General features: G+C 40.8%; 1 protein-coding gene across 1 annotated transcript in view; it reads right to left on the bottom strand.

Moving 5' to 3' along the window:
• The window catches only part of SLC9A7 (solute carrier family 9 member A7), a 134,439-nt gene that overhangs the window by 89,398 nt on the left and 22,182 nt on the right, over positions 1–22,859 (bottom strand). Inside the window, 2 exon segments of the mRNA XM_023755409.1 lie at positions 22,619–22,712; positions 22,715–22,846. Of these exon segments, the coding sequence (XP_023611177.1) occupies positions 22,619–22,712; positions 22,715–22,846 (226 nt within the window).

The raw sequence follows: 22,859 nt of genomic DNA on the forward strand, positions 1-22,859 counted from the left end.
AAACTATAAAAGGTATTGTTATGAGGAATTAAATTAGTTAATACTTATAAAGTGTCCAGAATAGTGCGTGGCATCGATCATGCTCTGTTTATTAATTTAAAAAGATAAAAATGTTTACACAAATAGGAAGAGCCTCTGACCCTATTCAGACCTCTCACCAGAGCTGTAGTTAGAGTTCTATCCTCCCTTCTGCCCAAGACCATTTGCCTGCATTGCTAATAGGAGTCTCAGCACTTGTCATGGGTGCACATGTTCACCAGTCTCACCTTCTCATTGCTATAACCCCCACTCGGGCCCCCTTCATCCTCAATACAACTGCTCTAAAGGCATCTCCCCAGCTGGCACTGCTAACTTTTCATTCCAAGGCATCAGTGCAGCAGCGCAGCTGCAGTGATGGGTTCAAGCCAGCGACCAGATCTCCAAGATCCAAACAGGTTTTCAGTGAATACATTTACCTAGCTTTAGAGAATAATACAGGATGGGAAATACATCAGGGGCAGAAGCTCCATCTCCATGGGAGACACAGCAGCCACCAAGTACATAGCTTCTTCTGCCCCCTCACCCACACAGGTGATGTATGACTGCTATGGTGACAGCCAATATGTGTGTAGGTCTTGCTGATAACAGAGAAGCCACGGTCCCTTTGGTCATCAATCTTTTATACCACCCTTACGCAGGCCAATGGTCCACATGCCAATTCACAGCTCCCAAGCTAGGTGACGCTCCATACAACCACCGAAGCAGACACTACATCCTCCAATGATCTTTACTGCTTTCAAGGACACAGAGCAGGGGAGACAAGGGTCATTCTCAGGCAGGCCTAAATCAACCTGAGCCTTTGCCAACCCATGTTTTTAAATAGAATGGAGCCTCAAAGCTCCAAAAGGGCAATTGAAGCCCACACTCTGTTCCCTGAATGTTTCCTGTATTATGTCTACAATTGATCCCAAATGCCCTAACCTTAGCCACACAGCCTGACCTGGCTTTTGGTGCACAATGTACACAGCTGTGCTCCACCCAGTGTCAACTCACTGGGGGCAGAAACCTTTTCTTTACTTCCTCTTCCCACCACCTGACATCCCAGCATAGTCTCTTAAACACTAAGAGTTCAGTAAAACATTAACTAATAAATCTGGGTCACAGTTAATCTGCTAAAGTGAATGAAAGTTATGTAATTTTCAAAGTCTCAATGTCTGGATGACAGTGAGGATATACTTGACATGTTAAAGACCACAAGCCTCATCCAAACCAGAAGAGGGGGGGGGGAGCCCCAGAGGGATCATAAAGCTGATCTACTACCAACCCCCTCCACAGAGTGTTCCCATAGAGGTCCTTGAGAGTAGGGTCTGTGTCCCTGTACAATAAATAGTCACAAATGCTTAGGTATTCAACATATGACTAATTTTGTGAAAATCATAATCGGGCTTACTAGGGTCTCTTTATGGAAAGATTGAAATAGAAATTAATAGACAATAACAAGTAAGTACAAAGAACCAATCTATATAAATTAGGAATGTCCCAAAGCTTGACTTAGGCAAACAACAGATTCGGTCATCAGAAGTCACTGAATGTCTCCTGCAGTGTCATTTTTGGTATTACTTAACTATTAGTGAGCAATGACCATGTGACGGCATAGCTTGTCATCACATGTGACCAGCATAACAACATGAGTAACATAAAGCACATCATTTGCATTAAGTCCATTCGCAACTTGGAGTGCAGATCGCCTTATGTGTTTTACATGCAGAAATTCTGTCAGTCTCTTGAGCAATATACAGTGGAACCTTGGTTCTCAAACCTAATTCATTCTGGAAGGCTGTTCAAGTAGCACTTTGTTCTAAAACCAAATCATTTTTCCCATCAGACATGATGTAAATTGAATTAATTCATTCCAGATCCTCAAATGATTCCCTGTTTTAACCTTTCTTATATACAGTACTAGAGGCCCAATGCACAAAATTCGTGCAAGGGGCTTGGCCCCCGCCGCCGCCGTGGCTGCCTCTGCCTCAGCTCCCGCTGCTGCAGCTACATCCAGAAGGTCATCCGGAAGGTCATCCAGTCTAATTAGCATATTATGCTTTTATTATTATAGATATGTCTAATGTACTATTTAATCTATAAACAAACACTTATTTTCTTACATTTATCAAACGACCCCCTACTAGCCTTAAAAGAATCACTTTCAGCACTTGTTCTAGGGGTGTCTTTCAGCATGCAACATCTTTGCTTTTTCACATGTCATTGCCTCCAAAATGCTGTCACCGGCTAACTGCTTTTCCTTTATTCAAATCAACAACAGGTTTTCTACCTCTTCGATTGCTTGCGATCATTGCTTCTGATCATTGCTTCTTTCACACCATTAGCAACATTAGCACTCTTGATGGCCTCTTTGTTTTAAAATTGTGCTAATCCATCTCACCAGCAACAAAAGAAAAAAAAAAAAACACAAAAATATTCACAGCACAATTTCCTGAGATGTTAACAAGAAGTTTAGTGGTAAACTGACTCAACTGGTAAATTATCTCTTTTGTGACCTGAGAGACTTTTTTGTCATGCTGATGTATCAGCATGAAAGGGTTGTCAGGTCCAGAACTTAAGTTTGTTCAACAACCTAGACATTTTTTCCGTGAACCACTTGGTTGAGAACCAAACTGTTTGAGATGGGAGATGTTCGAGAACCAAGGTTTGACTGTATTCATCTTTATTATTGTAAGAATAAAATGCTGATTATTGACTGTAAGATCTGTTAATTTTATATACAAAACAGTTAACTTAGGAAAAAATGTATGAAGATGGACACAAAAAGTACAAACCATGGAGGAAAAAACTGATAAATTAGACTTTATCAAAATCTAAAAGTTCTACCCTTCAAAAGGCACTATTAAGGAAATGAAAAGACAAGCCAAAGATAGGGAGAAAATATTTGAAACCACTTATCTGATACAGAATTTGTACCCAGAAAACATAAAAAATACAGCTCAATAAGAAGACATGGGCCAAAAATATGAATAGAGGGCCAAAGAAGGTATACGGATGGCAAATAAATAAACATAAAAGATGCTCCTGCCCTAACCACTTTACTCAGTGGTTAGAGCATCAGCCCATGGACTGAAGGGTCACAGGTTCAATTCTGGTCAAGGGCATGTACCTCGGTTGCAGGTTCGATCCTGGTCCTGGTTGGGGCAGGTGCGGGAGGCAACCAATCGATGTGTCTCTCTCACATTGATGTTTCTCTCTCTGTCTCTCCCCCTCCCTTCCATTCTCTGTCTAAAAATCAATGGGAAAAATATCCTCCGGTGAGGATTAACAAAACAGAAAAAGGAAAAGATGCTCCACATCATTAGTCATTAGGAAAATGCAAATTAAAACAAGATGCTCTTTAACACTGGAATGTCTAAAATTAAAAATTCTTAAATAACAAATGTTGGTAAAGATGTGGAACAATTGGAAATCTCACAAACTACTGCTGAGAATGCAGACTGTTCAGTCCTTTTGAAAAAGGTTGCCAGGTTTTTATAAAGTTAAACATACACTTACCATGCAACCCAGAAATCTCGCTCTTGATATTTATCCAACAGAAATGAAAACACATGCCCACACAAAGACATGTAGGCAAATGTTCACAGCAGCTTTATTTATAATACCCCAAACTGAAAACAACTCAAATGTTCAAAGAATGGTGAATGTGTAAGTAGTAAACTGTGATACATTCATACAATAGAATACTGCTCAGTAATAAAAAGGAACTATTGATACACACAACATGGATGCATCTCAAAAGTAATATACTGAGAGAAATTAGGCACCAAAGGCTACCTAATATATGAATTAATTAACATGAAATTCTAGAAAAGGCAAAAGTGTAGGGACAGAAAATAGACTACTACTTGCCAGGTAGAATGAAGGCATAGTCTGCAAAGGTGCATGAGGAATTTGGGAGGGAGGAGGGACAGAAATGTTGTATATCTTGATTTTGGTGGTGGTCATCCAAGTGAATACATATGTATACTTAAAAGAAATGCATTTTATTGTGTGCAAATTTGTAGGGAGCGGCTATGGGGTTAAGCCTCAGACTGACCTGTTGGCAAAGCCACAAACAAGTTCCAGCTTAGAGGACACATCCTCTTAGCATAATTAGGCTTGACCTTATGACACTCCCTATCCTTCCTAGGTAGCTAATGGGCTGTGGGAGGTGCAGCCAAGTGCTGCCAAAACAAGTGAAACTCACAAGAACATTGTAACTATGGTGACCACTACCTTGTTTACCTCTGGCTATAGAATAAAGGCTCAGCTTGCCTCTGGATCTCTCTCTGTGGCCTCAGCCAGGCACAGGAAGATCCACCTAGAGCAGTGATGGCGAACCTTTTGAGCTCGGCATGTCAGCATTTTGAAAAACCCTAACTTAACTCTGGTGCCGTGTCACATAGAGAAATTTTTTTATACTTGCAACCATAGTAAAACAAAGACTTACATTTTTTATATTTATTTTATATATTTAAATGCCATTTAACAAAGAAAAATTAACCAAAAAAAATGAGTTGAGGTGACACGCGTGTCATAGGTTCGCCATCACTGACTTAGACCCAGCTTATTCTCTTTGTCTTTTCTACATCCTTTGCCGCCCCCACCCCCCAAACTCATCGAACCCTTGGCTGAGCTGGCCCGGCACACAAATTATACCTCAATAAACCTGGCTTTTAAAAACGAATATACTAAGAAATAAAAAGGTAAACAGACAGTGAATATTTATTGAGTGAATTAATGAATGAAGAGTACCATCACTAATTTATTAAAAAACAATATATCTGGTTAAGTCGATAAATATCTAAAATTTTAAGTAACAACACAAAATAGAATAATGGATATTAGATTATAACATAATTCTAATCTTTGTAGACTTGTTTGGTTCCTTAGCATTCATAGCATCACAAAACAATCTCTTAGAGTAGCATCTAATTTCTAATTATTTCTTTGGTATCACACACATATGACCTAATGAACTCCCATGCAATCGAGCAGCTAGCAGTGCTGAGAAATTACACTTTGCAATGTCAAACTTTAAAAATATGACTTCTAACATTTTTAATAAAATTGCAATAATTATTCCTGAAAAAAATTTCAGACTTATTTCACTCGGAAGTTCATTCTAAATTAGTGATATTTTGGTTTAGTCTTGGCCAAATATTGATTTTTAACACTTGCCATTCAACAACTAGTCAAAATAGTTATTCGGTGTATCCCTAACACACGTGACCAATCTGTTAACTTTCAAGTTCTGGTTCATGATTAGCCAGTCTCCACTAAACTAATATACTCCGGGTTCAGCCTTCTCTGCCTTCAAGCATTTATGATAAATCCATAGTTACCAACATTCACACTAGAAACCCTAATCCATTTTCATACTTTGACTTTTTTACATTAATTTTTCAAGATACTTCATTACAAGGCAAAAATATAATAAAAAGCATTTGACAACTTCTGGGAACTATCCTCAGCTATTAAAATGAGCATAAAGAAAATGAAAAATAACGTGGCTAAGCTCATTTAAAAGAAAAGAAATCTAGAACAACAATACAGTATAATGGACCAAAAGATGTCATTTATAATGGTAACAAGAATATAAAATATTAAGAATAAGGTTAAGAAGAAATGTGCTAAACTTAATGAGGAAAACTCAAAAACACTTCTGAAGAACACAAAGTCTTAAAAAATGGCAAAGTCCTTGTAATAGGAAGAGTCAATGTAGTAAAAATGATTCTTCCCACATTGATTCGTAAATTTGATGCTATCCCAATAAGAATACAAATAGGCATTTGGACTGGAACTAGACAAGTTGATTTTTGAGACATATACAAAACTAAACAGACAAGAAGAACCATGAAAACTCGGGGGGGGGGGGGGAATGGTCAATGAGGGGGCATTAGCGCTACCAGAATTTAAAATACTCTAAGTCAGTGGTTCTCAACCTTGGCTGCACATTAGAATCACCTGGGAATCTTTTTAAAATCCTGATTTCTGGGTGATTCCCAGGTAATTCTAATGTGCAGCCAAGGTTGAGAACCACTGCTCTAAGTGTTTCAAGCATTGGTACTAATTAATAATGGTATATAATATTAATATTGGTGGCATTAATTTATGAATAGAGACATACCAATAGAAAGTCCAGAAATACATACAGGCATTTAGTATATGGGAGAAGTAGTGTTGGGACAACTAGGTAGACATTTGGGAAACACCTTTCTATAGATTGAAAACTCCAACTACTTGATAGCAACAACAAAAATCTAATAAGGGAAACACATAATCAAAGTTTAAAAAAACACACAAACTGAGGCCTGGCCAGTGTGGCTCAGTGGTAGAGCCCCAGCCTGTGCACAGAAAGGTAGCGGGTCTGATTCCCAGTCAAGAGATGCATCTGGATTGCATGTTCCTTCCTCAGCCCTGGGTCTTTTGACCCAGTGATCTCATTCCTGGGAAAACATCCTAAGAAGCCCCAAACACCAATCAGAAAGAATATATGCAACCCTATGTTCATAGCAGCGTTATTTAAGATAGTCAAGATATGGAAACAGCCTAAGTGTCTATCAGTACATGAGAGAATAAAAAAGTTGTGGTACATTTACACAATGGAATACTATGCAGCTGTAAAAAGGAAGAGGAGAAGACGGATCTCTTACCCTTTGCAACAGCATGGATGGACCTGGACATTTTTATGCTAACTTAAACCAGTCAGAGAAGACAAACACCATATGATCTCACTTATATGTGGAATCTAATGAACAAAATAAACTGATAAACAAAATAGAACCAGAGGCATGGATACATGGAACAGACTGACAGCTGTCAGAGGGGAAAGGGGTGGGTGGGACTGGATGAAAGAAGCTGATTAGCCAAAGAACATATATGCATAGCCCATGGACACACACAGCAATGTGGTGATGGCCAGAGGGAGGGGGGCAAGGTCCGGGTGGAGGAGAACAAAGGGGTGGGGAGGGGAATGGGGGACATCTGTAATAGTGTCAGCAATAAAAATTAAGTGAAAAATCTACTATCTTGTTAGCTGATTTTTAATTGTTTCATTTGTTCTTTGTTTCTTTTTCCTCTTTTTATCCTTTCTAAAGGTTTTATTGAGCATTATTATTATTACATTCGTCACTTCTATTTTTCTTGATGCTTATTAGCTTGGTAGTGGGAAAGTGGGAGATGGGAGCATTCCCTTGTGTTCCAGTTAATCCTCAATATTAGGTGGGCACTGTGACCCTTGGTCCTGTGACTGCGGTCTTCATAAGCATTCCTGATCCTTCTCCAAACATGATTCTGGTCCTAGCAGGTATTCATTTCCTTTCCCCAAAGCAGAGTGTCTTTGTTTTCCTGTTCGCCTTCCACAGCTGCAAAGGTTTTCCACCAGTGCCCTCAGTTGTTATCCTTCTCGAAGATCAAGACTTTTGTTCCTTAGGGAGATGGGGAGACATTTCTAGGAAAATTTTGGCAGTGATGGTTGTTTGCCTATCCCAGCTAGCACATGGGAGAAACTTTCTTAGGACTCTTTTTTATCTTCCCTGTGAGCATCTGGTGGGGTCCTGAAGGAAAAAAAATCTACAAGGGAGTGAGAACCTCCTATACCCAAAGCCCCAATCTTTAGCAATTCATTAAAAATTTCTAGTTTATTCTTACTGGCTTATATGACATTCAGCAGTGTCTGTCCCAGGTAAACACAAGCTCAGGTTGGTTTCTCTCTGGAGTGGCACCTGTATCTCTCCTGATTTGGGGCTAGCTGTTTGCCCTAAAATCTCAGTTTTCTGCTGGTTTCCAGAAAAGTCATTAATTTGTAAGTTGTCTATCTTTTTTCCTTATTGTAAGGATGAGCGTTCTACAGTCAATATCTCTGAGCTAAAACTAGAAGGTTGTTTATTAGTTTTTCAGGTGTACTGAACAATGAATGAAGAAAACAAGATGAAATCAGTATAGCTAAGCTGACTTAAAATGGAGTCCGTGTAGTCAAGCTGACAAAACGTATTCAGATCAAATGAGCTAATGCATGAGGAATAGATTTTATTTTCCTTTAGCCTGAGGACTTAAACTTTTGAACCTTTCAGCTGTGCATCAATGCCTGGATGGGTGGATGGATGGATGGATAGATGGATGGATGGATGGATGGATAGATAGATAGATAGATAGATAGATAATCACATAACCCTCTGAAGAACTTAGGAAATAATGTTTATGTGTCCAGACCACCTACATCCATTATCTAGACCACCAGACACCTGGAAGATTACCATCTCAGACCAATCCATAGGCTAAGAAGGCAAAACTGATTTTTCTCAAGATTGAGCTTCTTACTATAAGAACACTCAGGTTTTCTTTCTTCTTTTTAAACACTCTGGGTATTGCCTAGTTGTGTTTTTGATTTGTAAATCCTCAGACCCTTGAATAAATCTTTATCATTTATTCCTAGACATAGCCTACTGATTCATTTACACTCTATCAACAGTACTTACGTATTATAAGCAGTTTTTATTCCACAAAGAGGGGATATTTGAAATGTTGGAAGGCTGTGTCAATCAAATCACAATTTAGCATAACAATTTGCTGAATATTTTCTTAGAAAAACATAGAAAGATTGGAGAGTCCTATAATTTCATATCTAATCAAGGTTTCTGACCAGTTTGAAATAACGACATTCTTGCCTGACTTGCTATAATTCCAAATAAAAGAAAGAACTTGTTTTCATTAACTTTTTGTTCTTGTAACACATCAATGCTTGATGTCCATTTGGCCTTCTGAGTAGAAGCAACTGCTCAAACCTGCGTCATATCTTTGATCTTGTATCATTGGACCAACCAGGTCCTCCATACCAGTGAGGGAGACTGAGAACGCAGCAGGTGCTTAACTGACCTACTCCCCCAGGATGTCCTCTTTTCCAGATGCCCAACTGTAATCAGGAATTTTCCAAACACTAACTGCATTATAGAGATTGAAGAAATGCTGCTATAAAACTAAGTAACATGCATTCAGAGAGATCAATATCCTCTAGCAGTGGTTCTCAACCTTCCTAATGCCGCGACCCTTTCATACAGTTCCTCATGCTGTGGTGACCCCCAACCATAAAATTATTTTCGTTGCTACTTCATAACTGTAATGTTGCTACTGTTATGAATCGTCATGGAAATATCTGATATGCAGGATGTGTTTTCATTGTTTGCGACCCACAGGTTGAGAACCGCTGCCTACAGGCACAGTTCCCTGGCTGAACTCATCAAAAAAATGGCTTAGAAATATTAGGGTCTCACTGTTAAAGTGGTCCTGTAAAAAAAGACATTGTTTACAGAAAATTTTAACAGTTTGCTGGTAAAATGATTATTGTACACATTACATTATGTTAGTTACAGTATAAAAGAGTCTTTCCTTCTCTCCTCATATCTACCACTACTTCCTCTCCTTAAATAATATATAATAATTCAATAAAACAGTATTGATAGATGAGCTTACAAAATAGTTGATATGGGTGCTTTTTTTAAAATCCTCACCCAAGGCTATTTTGATTTTTAGAGAGAGGGAAAGACAGAGAGAAATATCAATGTGAGAGAAACACACCAATTGGTTGCCTCCTGCACAAGCCCGGACCAGGGCCCAGGCTGGGAAGAAGTCTGCAACCAAGGTACCTGCCCTTGACTGGAATTGAACCTGGGACCCTTTGGTCCGCAGGCCGACGCTATATCCACTGAGCCAAACTGGCTAGAGCTTGGTGTGGGGTTTTTTATATATATAATTAACATTTCAAATGTGAACAACTGTTTATCATAATTACCTCCTTCCATCTTTTAGGCATACATTACCACAGCAAATCTAGCTGTGCCTCAACACCTAGCTTCCTTTCCCCCAGAGTCTGCTGATAGAGATATTGGTTCTTTTGACTCTGACCACAGTTTTTCTCCTCACTTCTGGACCATATCTAGGTATTAAATACACTGCACACCAGATTGAAGAAGGGTACTCATTCCAGTCCTAAGCTAATGTGCCCTCTGATTCATTTTCTGCCCTTTCTTACTCTGCTACATGTTTGGGGGGTGGGGAAGTGAGAGGAGAAGGTGACCCCTGCAGACTATGTTTCCAGGCCCCCTTCCAAGTGACTTCCAGTTAGATACATCCAATGAGTGGCACAGGTGAGAGACTAGAGGGTGAGATGAAAGAAGAAGCTAGGGTATCTCCACTTGTGCTCTCTCCCTTTTTCCCTTTCTCCTTCTGTCCCTCTCTTCTCTCAGGCAACGGCTCTGTGGTCTCCATGGCTGAAGCTCCCACCAGACAGCCCTTGCTCCAGCTCCAATGTCTCACTAGGCAGCCCCCCCTCCCAGTGGTTACAGTTCCTGCCAGGCAACCTCATTCCCAGGCTCTGGTAATACCACCTTCTGCCTATGTCAGCCCTAGGGGTGGCAGTGGCTTCCTGCTGTTGCTTATCACTAAGTTGCTTCAATGTACCCAGTTTGGCTTCTCAGTTCTTCCAATGCTTTGGTTCACAGTTGCCTCCTACTGAACTACTTGCCTTTTTTTCCTGAGTGGACTGGGGGGAATTCATCTGTCATATCAGAGTTCTACCCTTTACCACATTTCCCCACAATAGATAAAAATCACTACAGTATTACCATCTTGTCTGTGTCTCTCTTCAGTGCCATCATAAACACTCTGCACAACACTGCCATTGAAAACAGACAATTCTCTCATTCATACCACTGAAGAGAATCACTCTGGCTCATTCATAGGCTACTCTGCTAATGAATGCAATTGTTTCCTTCCAGAAAGAAACAGACAAAGGCCCAGCAGGTAATAATATCAGTTATTTCAAACTGATCAGTGGTTCAGCACTGACCCATGAACCAGGAGATCACGGTTTGATTCCCAGTCAGGGCACATGCCTGGGTTGCAGGCTTGATCCCCGGTGTGGGGCATGTGGAAGGCAGCTGGATTTATGACTCTCTCATCATTGATGTTTCTCCCTCTCCTTTCCTCTCTCTAAAATCAATAAAAACATTAAAAAATAGTATCAGACAAAGGTTTTAAAATAATTATTATATTTATGTTCAAAAAGTTAAGCAGAGACATGGAAAATATAAAAAAGACCCAAATGGAACTTCTAAGCATAATAACTACAATATCTGAGATGAAAAATACACTGGGTAGAATTCATGGCAGATTAGATACTGTGAAAGAAAAGGTGGGTTAACAAAGACACAGCAAAAAATTAAAAAAAAATAAAAACACACAGAGAAAAAAATATGAAAATACACTAGTGAGCTGTAGAACAACTTGAAGTAGTCTAAGGTACAGGCAACTGGAGCACATAAATATGGAAAGGATAAAAAAAATATATGAAGAAATAATGGCCGAAATTTTTTCAAACTTAATGAAAACCATAAAACCACAGACCCAAGAAATCAGATGAATCTCAAGCAAAAGAAACATGAAGAAAACTACGCCACAGTCAATTATAAGTAAATTGCTCAATACCAATAATAAACAGAAAATCCTAAAAGCAGCCCGAGGAGAAAGACGTCACATACAGAAGAACAAAGACAAGAATGAGAAACAACAAACAAAAAGATGATGGAGCAAGAAAAAGAGAAAAGGGAAAAAACAGCCTAGAATTCTATATCCAGCAAAAACATCTTTCAAAATGAAGGTGAAAATAAAGACATATTTACACATACAAAAGCTGAAAGAATTTATCAGCAACCCATACTACAATAAATGTTAAAGCATACCCTCCTGGCAGAAGGAAAATGACACCAGATGGAAATAAGTAACACTGGACTGAAGAATACTGGAAATCTATCTATATATATAAAAGGCTAATATGCAAAGTGTCCCCTCGGGAGTTTGATTGCTCGCTATGCTGTGCACTGACCACCAGGGGGTGGCGCTGAACAAAGGGAGGCCCCGGCCAGCAGCCAGAAGGCCCCGATCGGCCCTGATCATCAGCCAGGCACAAATTTCATTCACTGGGCCTCTAGTTCAGCTATAAAATAAAATGAAGTAATGATGCATGCTACAACATAAACAAACGTTGAAAATAGTATGCTAAGTGACAGAAGCCAGTCACAAAGGACCACATATTACATAAAATGGCCAAAACAAGCAACTCCATAGAAACAGAAAGTAGACTGTTATGGTTAATACGCCACAAGGAAATGTTAGAATTCCAACCAAACTATGTCTAGGGCTGGATATGTTGGAAGAAAATAAGATGTGACTACTAACGGATACAGTGTTTCTTGTGGGGGTGATGAAAAATGTTCTAAAATTGACTGTGGTGAAAAACTGATAGAACTACATAGAAAATAGTGGTGGAAGATGATTTGACTTTGGGTGGTGGACACCCAGTGCAATATACAGATCTTGTAACATAGAAATCTATACCTGAAATCTATATGACTCTTAACCGATGTCACCTCAATAATTTTTTTTTATTAAGGTATTACATATGTGACCTTATCCCCACGTTACCCCCTGTCCCTCCCACTCATGCCCTCACCCCCTGTTGTCTGTGTCCATTGGTTAGGCCTATATGCATGCATATAAGTCCTTTGGTTGATCTCTCCCCCTTACCCCCACCCTCCTCTACCTTCCCTCTGAGGTTTGACGGTCTGATCGATGCTTCTCTGTCTCTGGATCTGTTTTTGTTCATTAGTTTCTGTTGTTCATTATATTCCACAAATGAGTGAGATCATGTGGTATTTATCTTTCTCTGACTGACTTATTTCGCTTAGCATAATGCTCTCCAGGTCCATCCATGCTGTTGCAAATGGTAAGAACTCCTTTTTTACTGCAGCGTAGTATTCCATTGTGTAGATGAAACAGCCCAATAAATTTTTTAAAAAAAGAACTACTAGAAAATCAAGAATATAGAGTATTCAAACTAGAACAGCTAAAAAGCACTTTTTAAAAAGAATTAAGTTGGAGGGACTCAATTTTAAAAGCCACTATAAAGCTTTAGTAAGCAAGACGGTGTGGTATTAGCAGAAGACTAGATACGGAGATAAATGAAAAAAATCATAGAAAGTCCAGAAATATATCCACAGAAATATCTGCAACTGATTTTGGACAAAGTTGCAAAAGTAATTTAATGAAGAAAAGATAATCTTTCCAACAAAAATGTTGGGAAAATTAAACACCCATGCATTAAAAAATAAACCTAAACCTAATAAACCTCATACCTTTTACAAAAACTAACTCAAAATAAATCACAGATTTAAATGTGAAACACAAAACCATAAACCTTTTAGAACAAAACATAAGAGAAAACCTCCTTGACCTGGGCTAAGCAATGAGGTTTTAGACATGACACCAAAAGCACAATCAATAAAAAGGAAAAGTTAATAAATGAATTGCATTGAAATTTAAACTGTTTGCTCTGCAAAAGACACTGTTATGATAATGAAAACACAAGCTACAAAATGGGAGAGAATATTTGCAAATTACATATCTAACAAAGGAATTGCATCCAAAATATATAAAGAACTCTAAAGGCAAAGAAAAACAATACAATTAGAAAATGGGCAAAAGACTTGAACAGTCACTTGAAAAAGGATATGTGAATGGCAAATAAGCACATAAAAACATGTTCAACATTAAGGAAATGCAAATTAAAACCACAATGAGATACCACTACACATCTATTAGAATGAATAAAATAAAAAATGCTAACAATAGTAAGTGCTGGAGAGAATATGGAGCAACTGGCACTCTTATACATCGCTAGGTAGAATGTATGGCCACTCCAGAAAACATTGGCAGTTTCCTTATAAAGTTAAACTTACTCTTACCGTATAGCCCAACAATCCTATTCCTGCTTATTTACCATAGAAAAAATGAAAACTTATGTTCACATAAAAACCCATAAACTAATATTTATAGTAGCTCTATTCATAATCACACACAAAATTGGAAACAACCCAGTTTTCCTTCAACTGGCTAATGAATAAACAACCTGTTATGTCCATAAAATGGAATCTGACTCAGCAATAAAAATGAGCTAACTATACATAACATGCAACAACATGGGTGAATCTCAAAGGCATTATGCTGAGTGAAAAAACTAATCCCAAAAGATTAGATACTGAAAGGTTCCCTTTATACAACATATTTGAAAAGACAAAACTATCGTGATGGAGAATAGATAAGTGGTTGTCAGAGTGAGACCATAGCATGACAGATTTTTAGAAGGATGGAACTAGTGTTCATTTCGATTGTGGTAGTGGTTGCACATATCTACACAAATGTTACAATCCATAGAACTGTGCATCAAAAGTCCATTTTACTTGCGATAATTAAAAAAATAAAATCAATAAATCTAAACAAGTAGAAATTTTAAAAATAAGAGTGTCAATGAAATAAAAGAGTGTGCCCTCAGGAACACAAAAAGCTAACAGTCCGTTGACATCACGTGTAATCTGCAGGAAAGAGTTAACACAATAGGCCTGATGTTGCTATCTCTAGGAGGACCTGCTTGCATCATTGGCCCTTGAAATAGCTCCTGGGAACCTGACCTATAAGATAGTCCGTATGCTCCTAAATGGTAGGGTTGTTTTGTGTGCCTGGAATACTGGATTTGCCTTACCAGCCTGGCTAACTTAATTGTTTCTGCAAGTGTGATTTATGGTGAACAACTGCTTTCCTGCTGGGAGTCAGAAATTTCAGTAAGATAAGTCCTCAATAAAAAAAAAGTCTGAGTCTTAAGCAAGTTTCCCTAGGCAGAAACACTATGCGTGTGCTTAATTGTTGGAGGAAGAAGCTTGTTCTGTGAAACCCCACCCTAATCCCCTAAGGGAGAACTTTAGAAACCTACATCTAGCCTCTTCCACATTCCACCTATTACATCTTTTTCTCTTGCTGATCCTGCTGCGTATCCTATCACTGTAATAAATCATAACTGCAGCTACAAATGTCTCTGAATCCCATGAGTCTTTCTAGCAAATCACTAAATGTGTGGATGATTGTCAGATGCCCAAAACAGTTACCAAATGTAAGTGGTACTTTAAATCTTAACCCTTTCCTAAAACCCTTTCTCTAGAAGCGTGCTGCCTATTCTTCAGCCTCCTTTAGAATCCCAAGCAATGCCATATCCACTATAGTCATAAACATTTGCCTCAGGTCCTTGAAACAGCCTCGTATGTCACACCAAGTTCCAAGTGGAAGTCAGAGCCTGGTGTAAGTACAACTTACAATTAGGTTCAGTAGCAAGTAACAAAGACACATTTCTCTCTCCCATATAAGGAGTCCAGAAGTATGAAGAGCTGGCATGGCAGCTCTATGCTATCAGAGACCCCAGCTCCATTTATAGGGTGTCCCCAAGAATGTATATACACACTTTGAATAATTATAAAGGCAGTGTTTCTTTTTCTTTTCTTTTTTTAAAATATATTTTTATTGATTTCAGAAAGGAAGGGAGAGAGAGATAGAAACATCAATGAGAGAAAATCACTGATCGGCGGCCTCCTGCACATCCCCTATTGGAGACTGAGCCTGCACCCTGGACATGTGCCCTTGACTGGAATGGAACCTGGGACCCTTCAGTTTGCAGGCCGATGCTCTATCCACTGAGTCAAACTGGCTAGGTCCACAATGGTTAGAGCACTCTTCTTGGCTTATAGATGGCTGCCTTCTTGCTGTTATCTTCACATGGGAAAGAAAGGGGGAGCTCTGGTTTCTTCCTTGTCTTATAAAGGCACTAATCTCGCCATGGGGACCCACCTTCATGGCCTCATCTAACCTCCTCTAAGCCCCACCTGCAAGTATCATCACATTAGAGGTTAGAGCATCAACGTGCGAATGGGAGGGGGGGCATCATTCAGTCCATAATAAACACTTATCTACCTTTTTGTTTCCCTCAACAAAGACTTTCTGAAGAAACCACAGTAATTGTCTTGTAGAGTGTCCCATGTCTTGGATATTTGTTTTTGCATGGTATTTTATAATTCGTATCTTTGCCCCTATATTTCTTATAAACTGGAAGATATGCCTAAAACCTCGATTACCTTCCAAAGAAATGTTTGGAGATGAATGCTACACAGGTAAAGCTGTATGTTTCCTATTACATCACATAAGGAGGCTGATAATACCAGAGTTTCACAGGGAGCAAGGATAAATTTGATGACTGTTATAAGACTGATGGCTGCACCTCTCCCCTGTAAAGGTACCTTCTTTCCTTTGTGGTAGTCAAGTAAATGTGGGCTGACACATCACCATGCAACTATGCATGTTCCCCGTCTCAGCTACAACTCTTTTTTTTAATTATATTTTTCATTGATTTCAGAGAGGAAAGGAGAGGGAGAGAGAGACAGATAAACATCGATGATGAGAGAGAGTTATTGATAGGCTGCATGCCCTCTACAGGGATGAAGCCCACAACCTGGGCATGTGCCCTTGACCGGAATTAAACCTGGGACCCTTCAGTCCACAAGCTGTTGCTCTATCCACTGAGCCAAACCGGCTAGGACTCACCTACAACTCTTGAATTCATTGAAAATCCTTATCTAAAACAGTTATCATTGGGGGTTGTGAAATGGTGATTTTTCTAATTACATCATTCTAAAAAGGTTAACTTCTGAAAGTTCTAAGAAACACTTTCAGGGAAAAAAAGTCATTTTTCTCATTTTAAATTTTTAAATAACTAATACTACCTAATCACATAACTATAATCTATTTCTAATTCATTTTTTGCTACATAGAAGCCATTTGCTTTATTGTTAAACAGCGTTCAATTGCAAAAGTAATGTGTCATTGTTACAGGAACTTCAGGCCACTCAGAAGAATATACTGGTAAAGGGAAAAGTAACATCTCCCTCCCTCTCTCCTATCAACTGGTCCCACTGCCAAAAGATAACCACAGCTAAGTTTGTTTATCTTTCCAGAGAAGCACACATGTCATATATAAATGTCTAGACAGTGTGTGTGTGTGTGTGTGTGTGTATTATACCAGTGATGGCGAACCTATGACATGCGTGTCAGAGGTGACATGCAAACTCATTTTTTTGGTTGATTTTTCTTTGTTAAATGGCATTTAAATATACAAAATAAATATCAAAAATATAAATCTTTGTTTTACTATGGTTGCAAATATCAAAAAATTTCTATATGTGACATGGCACCAGAGTTAAGTTAGGGCTTTTCAAAATGCTGACACGCCGAGCTCAAAAGGTTCGCCATCACTGTATTATACTATTATATATATAGTGGCCCGGTGCACAAAATTCATGGGGGGGTCCCTCAGCCCAACCTGCACCTCTCCAATCTGGGACCCCTCAGGGGATGTCCAACTGCCTCTTGCAATCTGGGACCGCTGGCTCCTAACCGCTCTCCTTCCTGCCTGCCTGATCGCCCCTAACCACTCTGCCTGCCGGCCTGCTCGGCCCCAACTGCCCCCCCTGCTGGCCTGCTTGCCCCCAACTGGCCCCCCCAGCTGGCCTGCTCGCCCCCAACTGCCCCCCCATGCTGGCCTGATCACCCCCAACTGCCCTCCCCTCCTGGCCTGATCGCCCCTAACTGCCTCTGCCTCAGCCCCGCCACCATGGCTTTCTCTGGAAGGTCTCCTGGTCTAATTAGCATTATTACCCTTTTATTAATATATATATATATATATATATATATATATATATATATATCATAAAAGAATAATACTACACATGCTGTTCTGTGCCTTGTTTTTTCCACAACAGTATGTATGGACAGCTCCCTTAATTTAACTAGTCCCTTCTTCATGAGGCATTGCAGCAAATCCTTGTTTCTACTGCAACAAATACTGCAGTGCAAGTAACACAACATGCTAATTAATGCCAGTATTTCTGAAGAATAAAGTCTAAGAATTGAGTCTGCTGGATAAAAGACTAAGGTGCCTATATTGTACATTTTTTCTAGGTATTAACAAATAGCCCACCAAAAAATGACAGGTCTCCTCATCCCCCTAACTGTATCCGACTGCGTTGTCGAATTATATAGCAGGCCTCTATTGAACCAACCCCAAATAGCAACGCTGACCAAAGAATCACAACGTCAGAAGGGAGAGTGAAAACGAATATTTACCAGTGTTCAAGTACCAGAAACTGCACCTGAGCTTTAGAGTACCTCTTTCATGCAATGATCCTATAAGGTGAGTGGCATTGTCTACATTTTTTAAAATGAGTTTATTTGAACCAAACTGATGATGTGCAGGGAAGCAAGATGTCCTTGTCTCCCTTTCTGATAAGAGGAAATGAAGGCTCAGAAAGCTTCCGCCATGTTATACACAGCTTTATAAGTAACCAGGCCAGCATGTGAACGAACCCAGGCAATCTGGTACCGTGAGACCACACAGAGCTGTCCCAAACTAGGGCCAAAAGTAATGAGTTCTTTTTAAAAACCAGTGCTCCTGGTTAACCAGGAAGAAGGTGGTACCAAAATGTTTGCTCACAGGGTCATGTGTCAATTTCATGCTACTGCAGAGTCATATTTCTCCCATTCAGACTTTGCCTATGAACCCACTCTCAGGCTGTGCTTAGCAATCCAGCTCCAACAAAGCAACCATGAGCCTACGGGCCACAGAATCTCGAGGGGCTGACCCCCATGGACTTGGAAAGTTGATAGGCAGGGAGCAGGGAGGAAACAAGAAGCAGGTGGTAGGCTAGCGTGGCCAACTTAGATATTTTGGAGCCGTATCAGTTGTCACAAAAACATTATGGGGGAAGTGGAACTACTGTACACATGAGAGAGAACCACAATGAACTGCCGCAGTGTGTTTATACCAGCTCTCCCTACCTTGAACACTTGCTATTTCTGCTGCACAGACATGCTGTGCCCAGTAACTTTAGGATGGCACTTAATCACTACAGAGCCAGACAGCTGGGAGCTCCCTGCCCTGACAAAACAGGTTAGACTGGTGGCCTTGCCTGCTGCCATGCAACTCCCACGGCAAGGTCTGGAGCACTGCTTTCAACTTCCCTGGAGTCTGGTCTGTGGTCACCTTCCCTTGTAGCTGTCTGTCTGGGGCTTTTGTCAGGAAGGAGTGCTTGTAACTCTTCCTTGGTCGATGGGGAAGTTCTTTCCATTTCAATGGTAAGCATTCACAGGGTATCTGTCTCTGATTGTCCTTAGGTCCTCTGCACCGAAGTAAGTGTTGTTATTGGATCTATTTGTGCACATCACTCCTAAAGTAACATCAGCTATTTTATTGGTAATAATGGGATAAAAAAGAAGGAGGGAGGGAGGGGAAAATTCTTCCCCTTCCCTCATATTGTCTCAGTTCCAGGAACAGGGCTCCAGAAGCTCCATGGATACAGACAATTGAAAGGTCACAGGAACCTGACAACATAATGTGACGTAAATAGGGAGAAGTGGGCATCAAATTGGATGATCTGAGGAGCATCTTAAAATACCATCACAAATGCCACAGAATGAGGGCATGGACACACTTCCATTGTTTAAAAATCAAATAGCACAAAAGAGTATAGATTGATGTCTCCCTCCCACCTCTATGTCACAGACACCTAGTTCCTACCCACTCTCCCGCCCACCAAGGAAACCAATGTGACTTAGTCTATCGCATGTCCTTCCACAGATATTTTATGATTATACTGGCAAATATATATTATCACAATTCATTTTAATACATTACTACATATATAAAAGCCTTCCCTCAGATTAAAGTACCACTTAAATATTTTTTTAAGTGGCAGATATTAGATTTTCTTAATTGATTTCAGAGAGAGGAAGGAAGAAGGAGAGAGAGAGAAATATCAATGATGAGAGAGAATCATCAACCTGCTGCCTCCTGCACACCCCTACCGGGGATCGAGCCTGCAACCAGGGCATGTGCCCTCGACTAGGAATTGAACTGTGATCTCCTGGTTCATAGGTCGATGCTCAACAACTGAGCACCACCAGCTGGGCAGAAATTAGATTTTTTTTAAAATTTCAAAATGAAGAGTTTTGACATTCACAGTTGAACTCTTTCACTCATAAAAATTTGCCCACGTTCAAAAGTTAAATTGTTTACCTCCAGAAATGAAGTTGGTCACCAGCATGCAGCAACAGTTTCCTTGGGTTGTTTTGTCCCTTATTACTCAGAGGCAATAGGACAATTACTCACTTCCTCTATTGATCTCAGCAAATGCAATCTGAATGCTTACTATTAAAAAAGAGAAGTCCTGAAAAATCTGTACTGCATCTACTTGTGTTCAAAGATTTTCAAATTGAATTTTTTATCAGAATCACAACAGTCTTCAGTTCATAATGAATAATGAGCTAATCAAATGACATTAGAATTCAGATTGGGGAAGCATCTTGAAACAGAGAGTAAATATCCCTAAAAGAGATAAATGTTTTCTCACAATTACATGTAACCACATCAAAATATTAGTATTTGGGCCCTAGCTGGTTTGGCTCAGTGGATAGAGCATCGGCCTATGGACTGAAGGATCCCAGGTTCGATTCTGGTCACGGGCACGTGCCTGGGTAGTGGGCTCGATCCCCAGTGGGGGCCGCGCAGAAGGCAGCCCATCAATGATTCTCTCTCATCATTGATGTTTCTATCTCTCTCTCTCTCTCTCTCTCTCTCCCCTCCTCTCTGAAATCAATAAAATAAATATTTTTAAAACATATATAAATATTAGTATTTGGTATAACCCAGGACATCATATATTGACAAACTAAATTTCTTAAGACATTTCAAAGTAATACTAAAACCCAAAGATATAGTACAAAAATTACACAGCATGCTATGAGATGATGTCACCTTTTCTGAACAATCATCAATTAAACCAGATTTTGGTAACACGAAATGAAACAGCACAGTGTAGCACGGCCCCAACAACTAAAAGCTTGTGATGAGTTTAAAAAGTACATATCAGCAAAGGAAAATTCCACTGCTGTTTCTAAGCCTTAAGATAAAGGTGACTGAGCTCCTAAGAACATGGAGTACTCCTCAGAAAATGTTTTTTTTAATCCCCATTTATTTTCTATGCACTGGAGTATGTATTTATGAGCCTGTCCAAGCTACCTTCTAAAAGTATTTCACATTGTACTTTAATGAACTGGATATAGGGGTTATAAAACCAAAATATTTTCAAGGCTACATAATATAAAGGCAATCTTTACTTGCATTACGGCTCAGAGTCCATCGCCAGAAATGACAACGGTCTTGAACACCCCACTCCGCTCTCTGCTCAGGAAACCCCCTAGCTTAACTGCAGCCTTGGCTTCAAACATTTGTCACCAACTGACACAAACCACAGAGCTCAAGAATGACCAGGCATCCAGGCCAAAGATTATACCTGTAATTTGCAACAACCAAACTCAGTTTTGGACGTGGTCCTGTTTCAATTCAAGATCTGTGGAGGCCAATACCCCGTGAAAAGTCCAGGACTCCCCACAGCACTTCGCAACCTTGGGCTGTCAACCAATCAAGAACCAATCAAGGCCCAGGGCCAAGGGTAATTTTCACATTAAAGATTAAGGTGTCTGCTTTCCATTCTCTCCTGAATGGAAATTGAGTGGAGAGATCTCTCCAGTATAAGTGATAAAGTCAAATGCTGCCTATTGGGAACAGTTGTAAAGTGGGCTCATTTATTTCACATGAGGACGCTCACGTGGGCTTTAACTCTACTGAATTAAATTCAAAATGAGAATACTTGGTTCCAGTTTGGAGTCATGGAGAGGGCGCAGTCAGGGAGCATTTTCGGGGGTGGGGGGAGAGGGGGAAGATAATTCGAATTATGGCTAAATGACACCAATGTAATGACAGGAGATTTGTAAGGGCCTCTGTGCAGGTGACACACCATGTGCCATTCAATCCAGAAAAGCATGGTGGCATCAGCCCACCCTTCACAACAAAAGAAGGCTGACTCCGGAATGAAAACCACTACTTTTCCTCTTCATACATTCACAAACGTTTCTTCAAAGTCGTGTCCCTGTTACGATCTGAGGAAAACAAAAGCTCCTCTCCGCCTGGAGAGGGCAAGGAACTGGGTATAAGTTCCCTCCTGGACCCAAGGGTGAAAGGCGTGCGGACGTGTCTGAGCACCGCTCCGGGTCCTGACCCGCACTCACCTTTCTGGGCGCTTCATGTTCCCACTTTATTCACCAGAGAAACACAGATCTCAGCAGTGGACGCCCAGACAGGTCGACCATGGACGTGGCATCCACCAGGCCCCAGCAGCCCCTACCAAGCCAAGCCCTCAGCCCTCGCCCCCACCCTCACTGTGGCCTGACTCCTGGGGTGGCGCGGTCCCTGGCGAAGTCACCCCCTCCTGCCAGGTCACACACACCCTGCTGAGCCGAACTGGGGGATCGGGGGTCCGGGTCGCGATGGGGGGCGGGGGCAAGCCAGCACCCGGGGAACAGAACCAGGCCCCCTCCGTGCCTTCCCTTTTCCTGGTTCCCCATGAAGAGACGTCGAAACGGGGTGGGGTTCTTTTTAACGGTCACAGAGACCCAACACATGCAGACAGTTGACCTTGGGAACCCACACCGTCTCCGCGGGAAACGGAACGAAACACGTTGCGAGTGAAGGGGAGCCCAGGGAGGGGTCGCGCCGCGGGCCGGGCCGCCCGAGGGGTGCCGGGGTGCACGGGGCTCGGCGGGGGGTGCTCACCGTAGATCATGGCCAGCCCGGTCTCGTGCAGGAAGCGCACCCGGCGGTGCTTGAAGAGCCAGATGGTGAGGATGGTGAGCGTGAGCAGCAAGGATGAAGGGTGAGCAGGCTCACGCTGTCCTGCCGGTGGCTCTCCTCCGCCTCCTTCTCGGTGGCGAGCTCCTCCATGGCGCTGCTGTCCTCGGCCGCCGCCCCAGAGGAGAGGCGCGCCGCGACCCGCAGCCCCGACTCAGCAGCAGCG

This window comes from Myotis lucifugus, unplaced genomic scaffold (genome assembly GCF_000147115.1).
Source record: "Myotis lucifugus unplaced genomic scaffold, Myoluc2.0 scaffold_76, whole genome shotgun sequence".
Lineage (NCBI taxonomy): Eukaryota > Metazoa > Chordata > Mammalia > Chiroptera > Vespertilionidae > Myotis > Myotis lucifugus.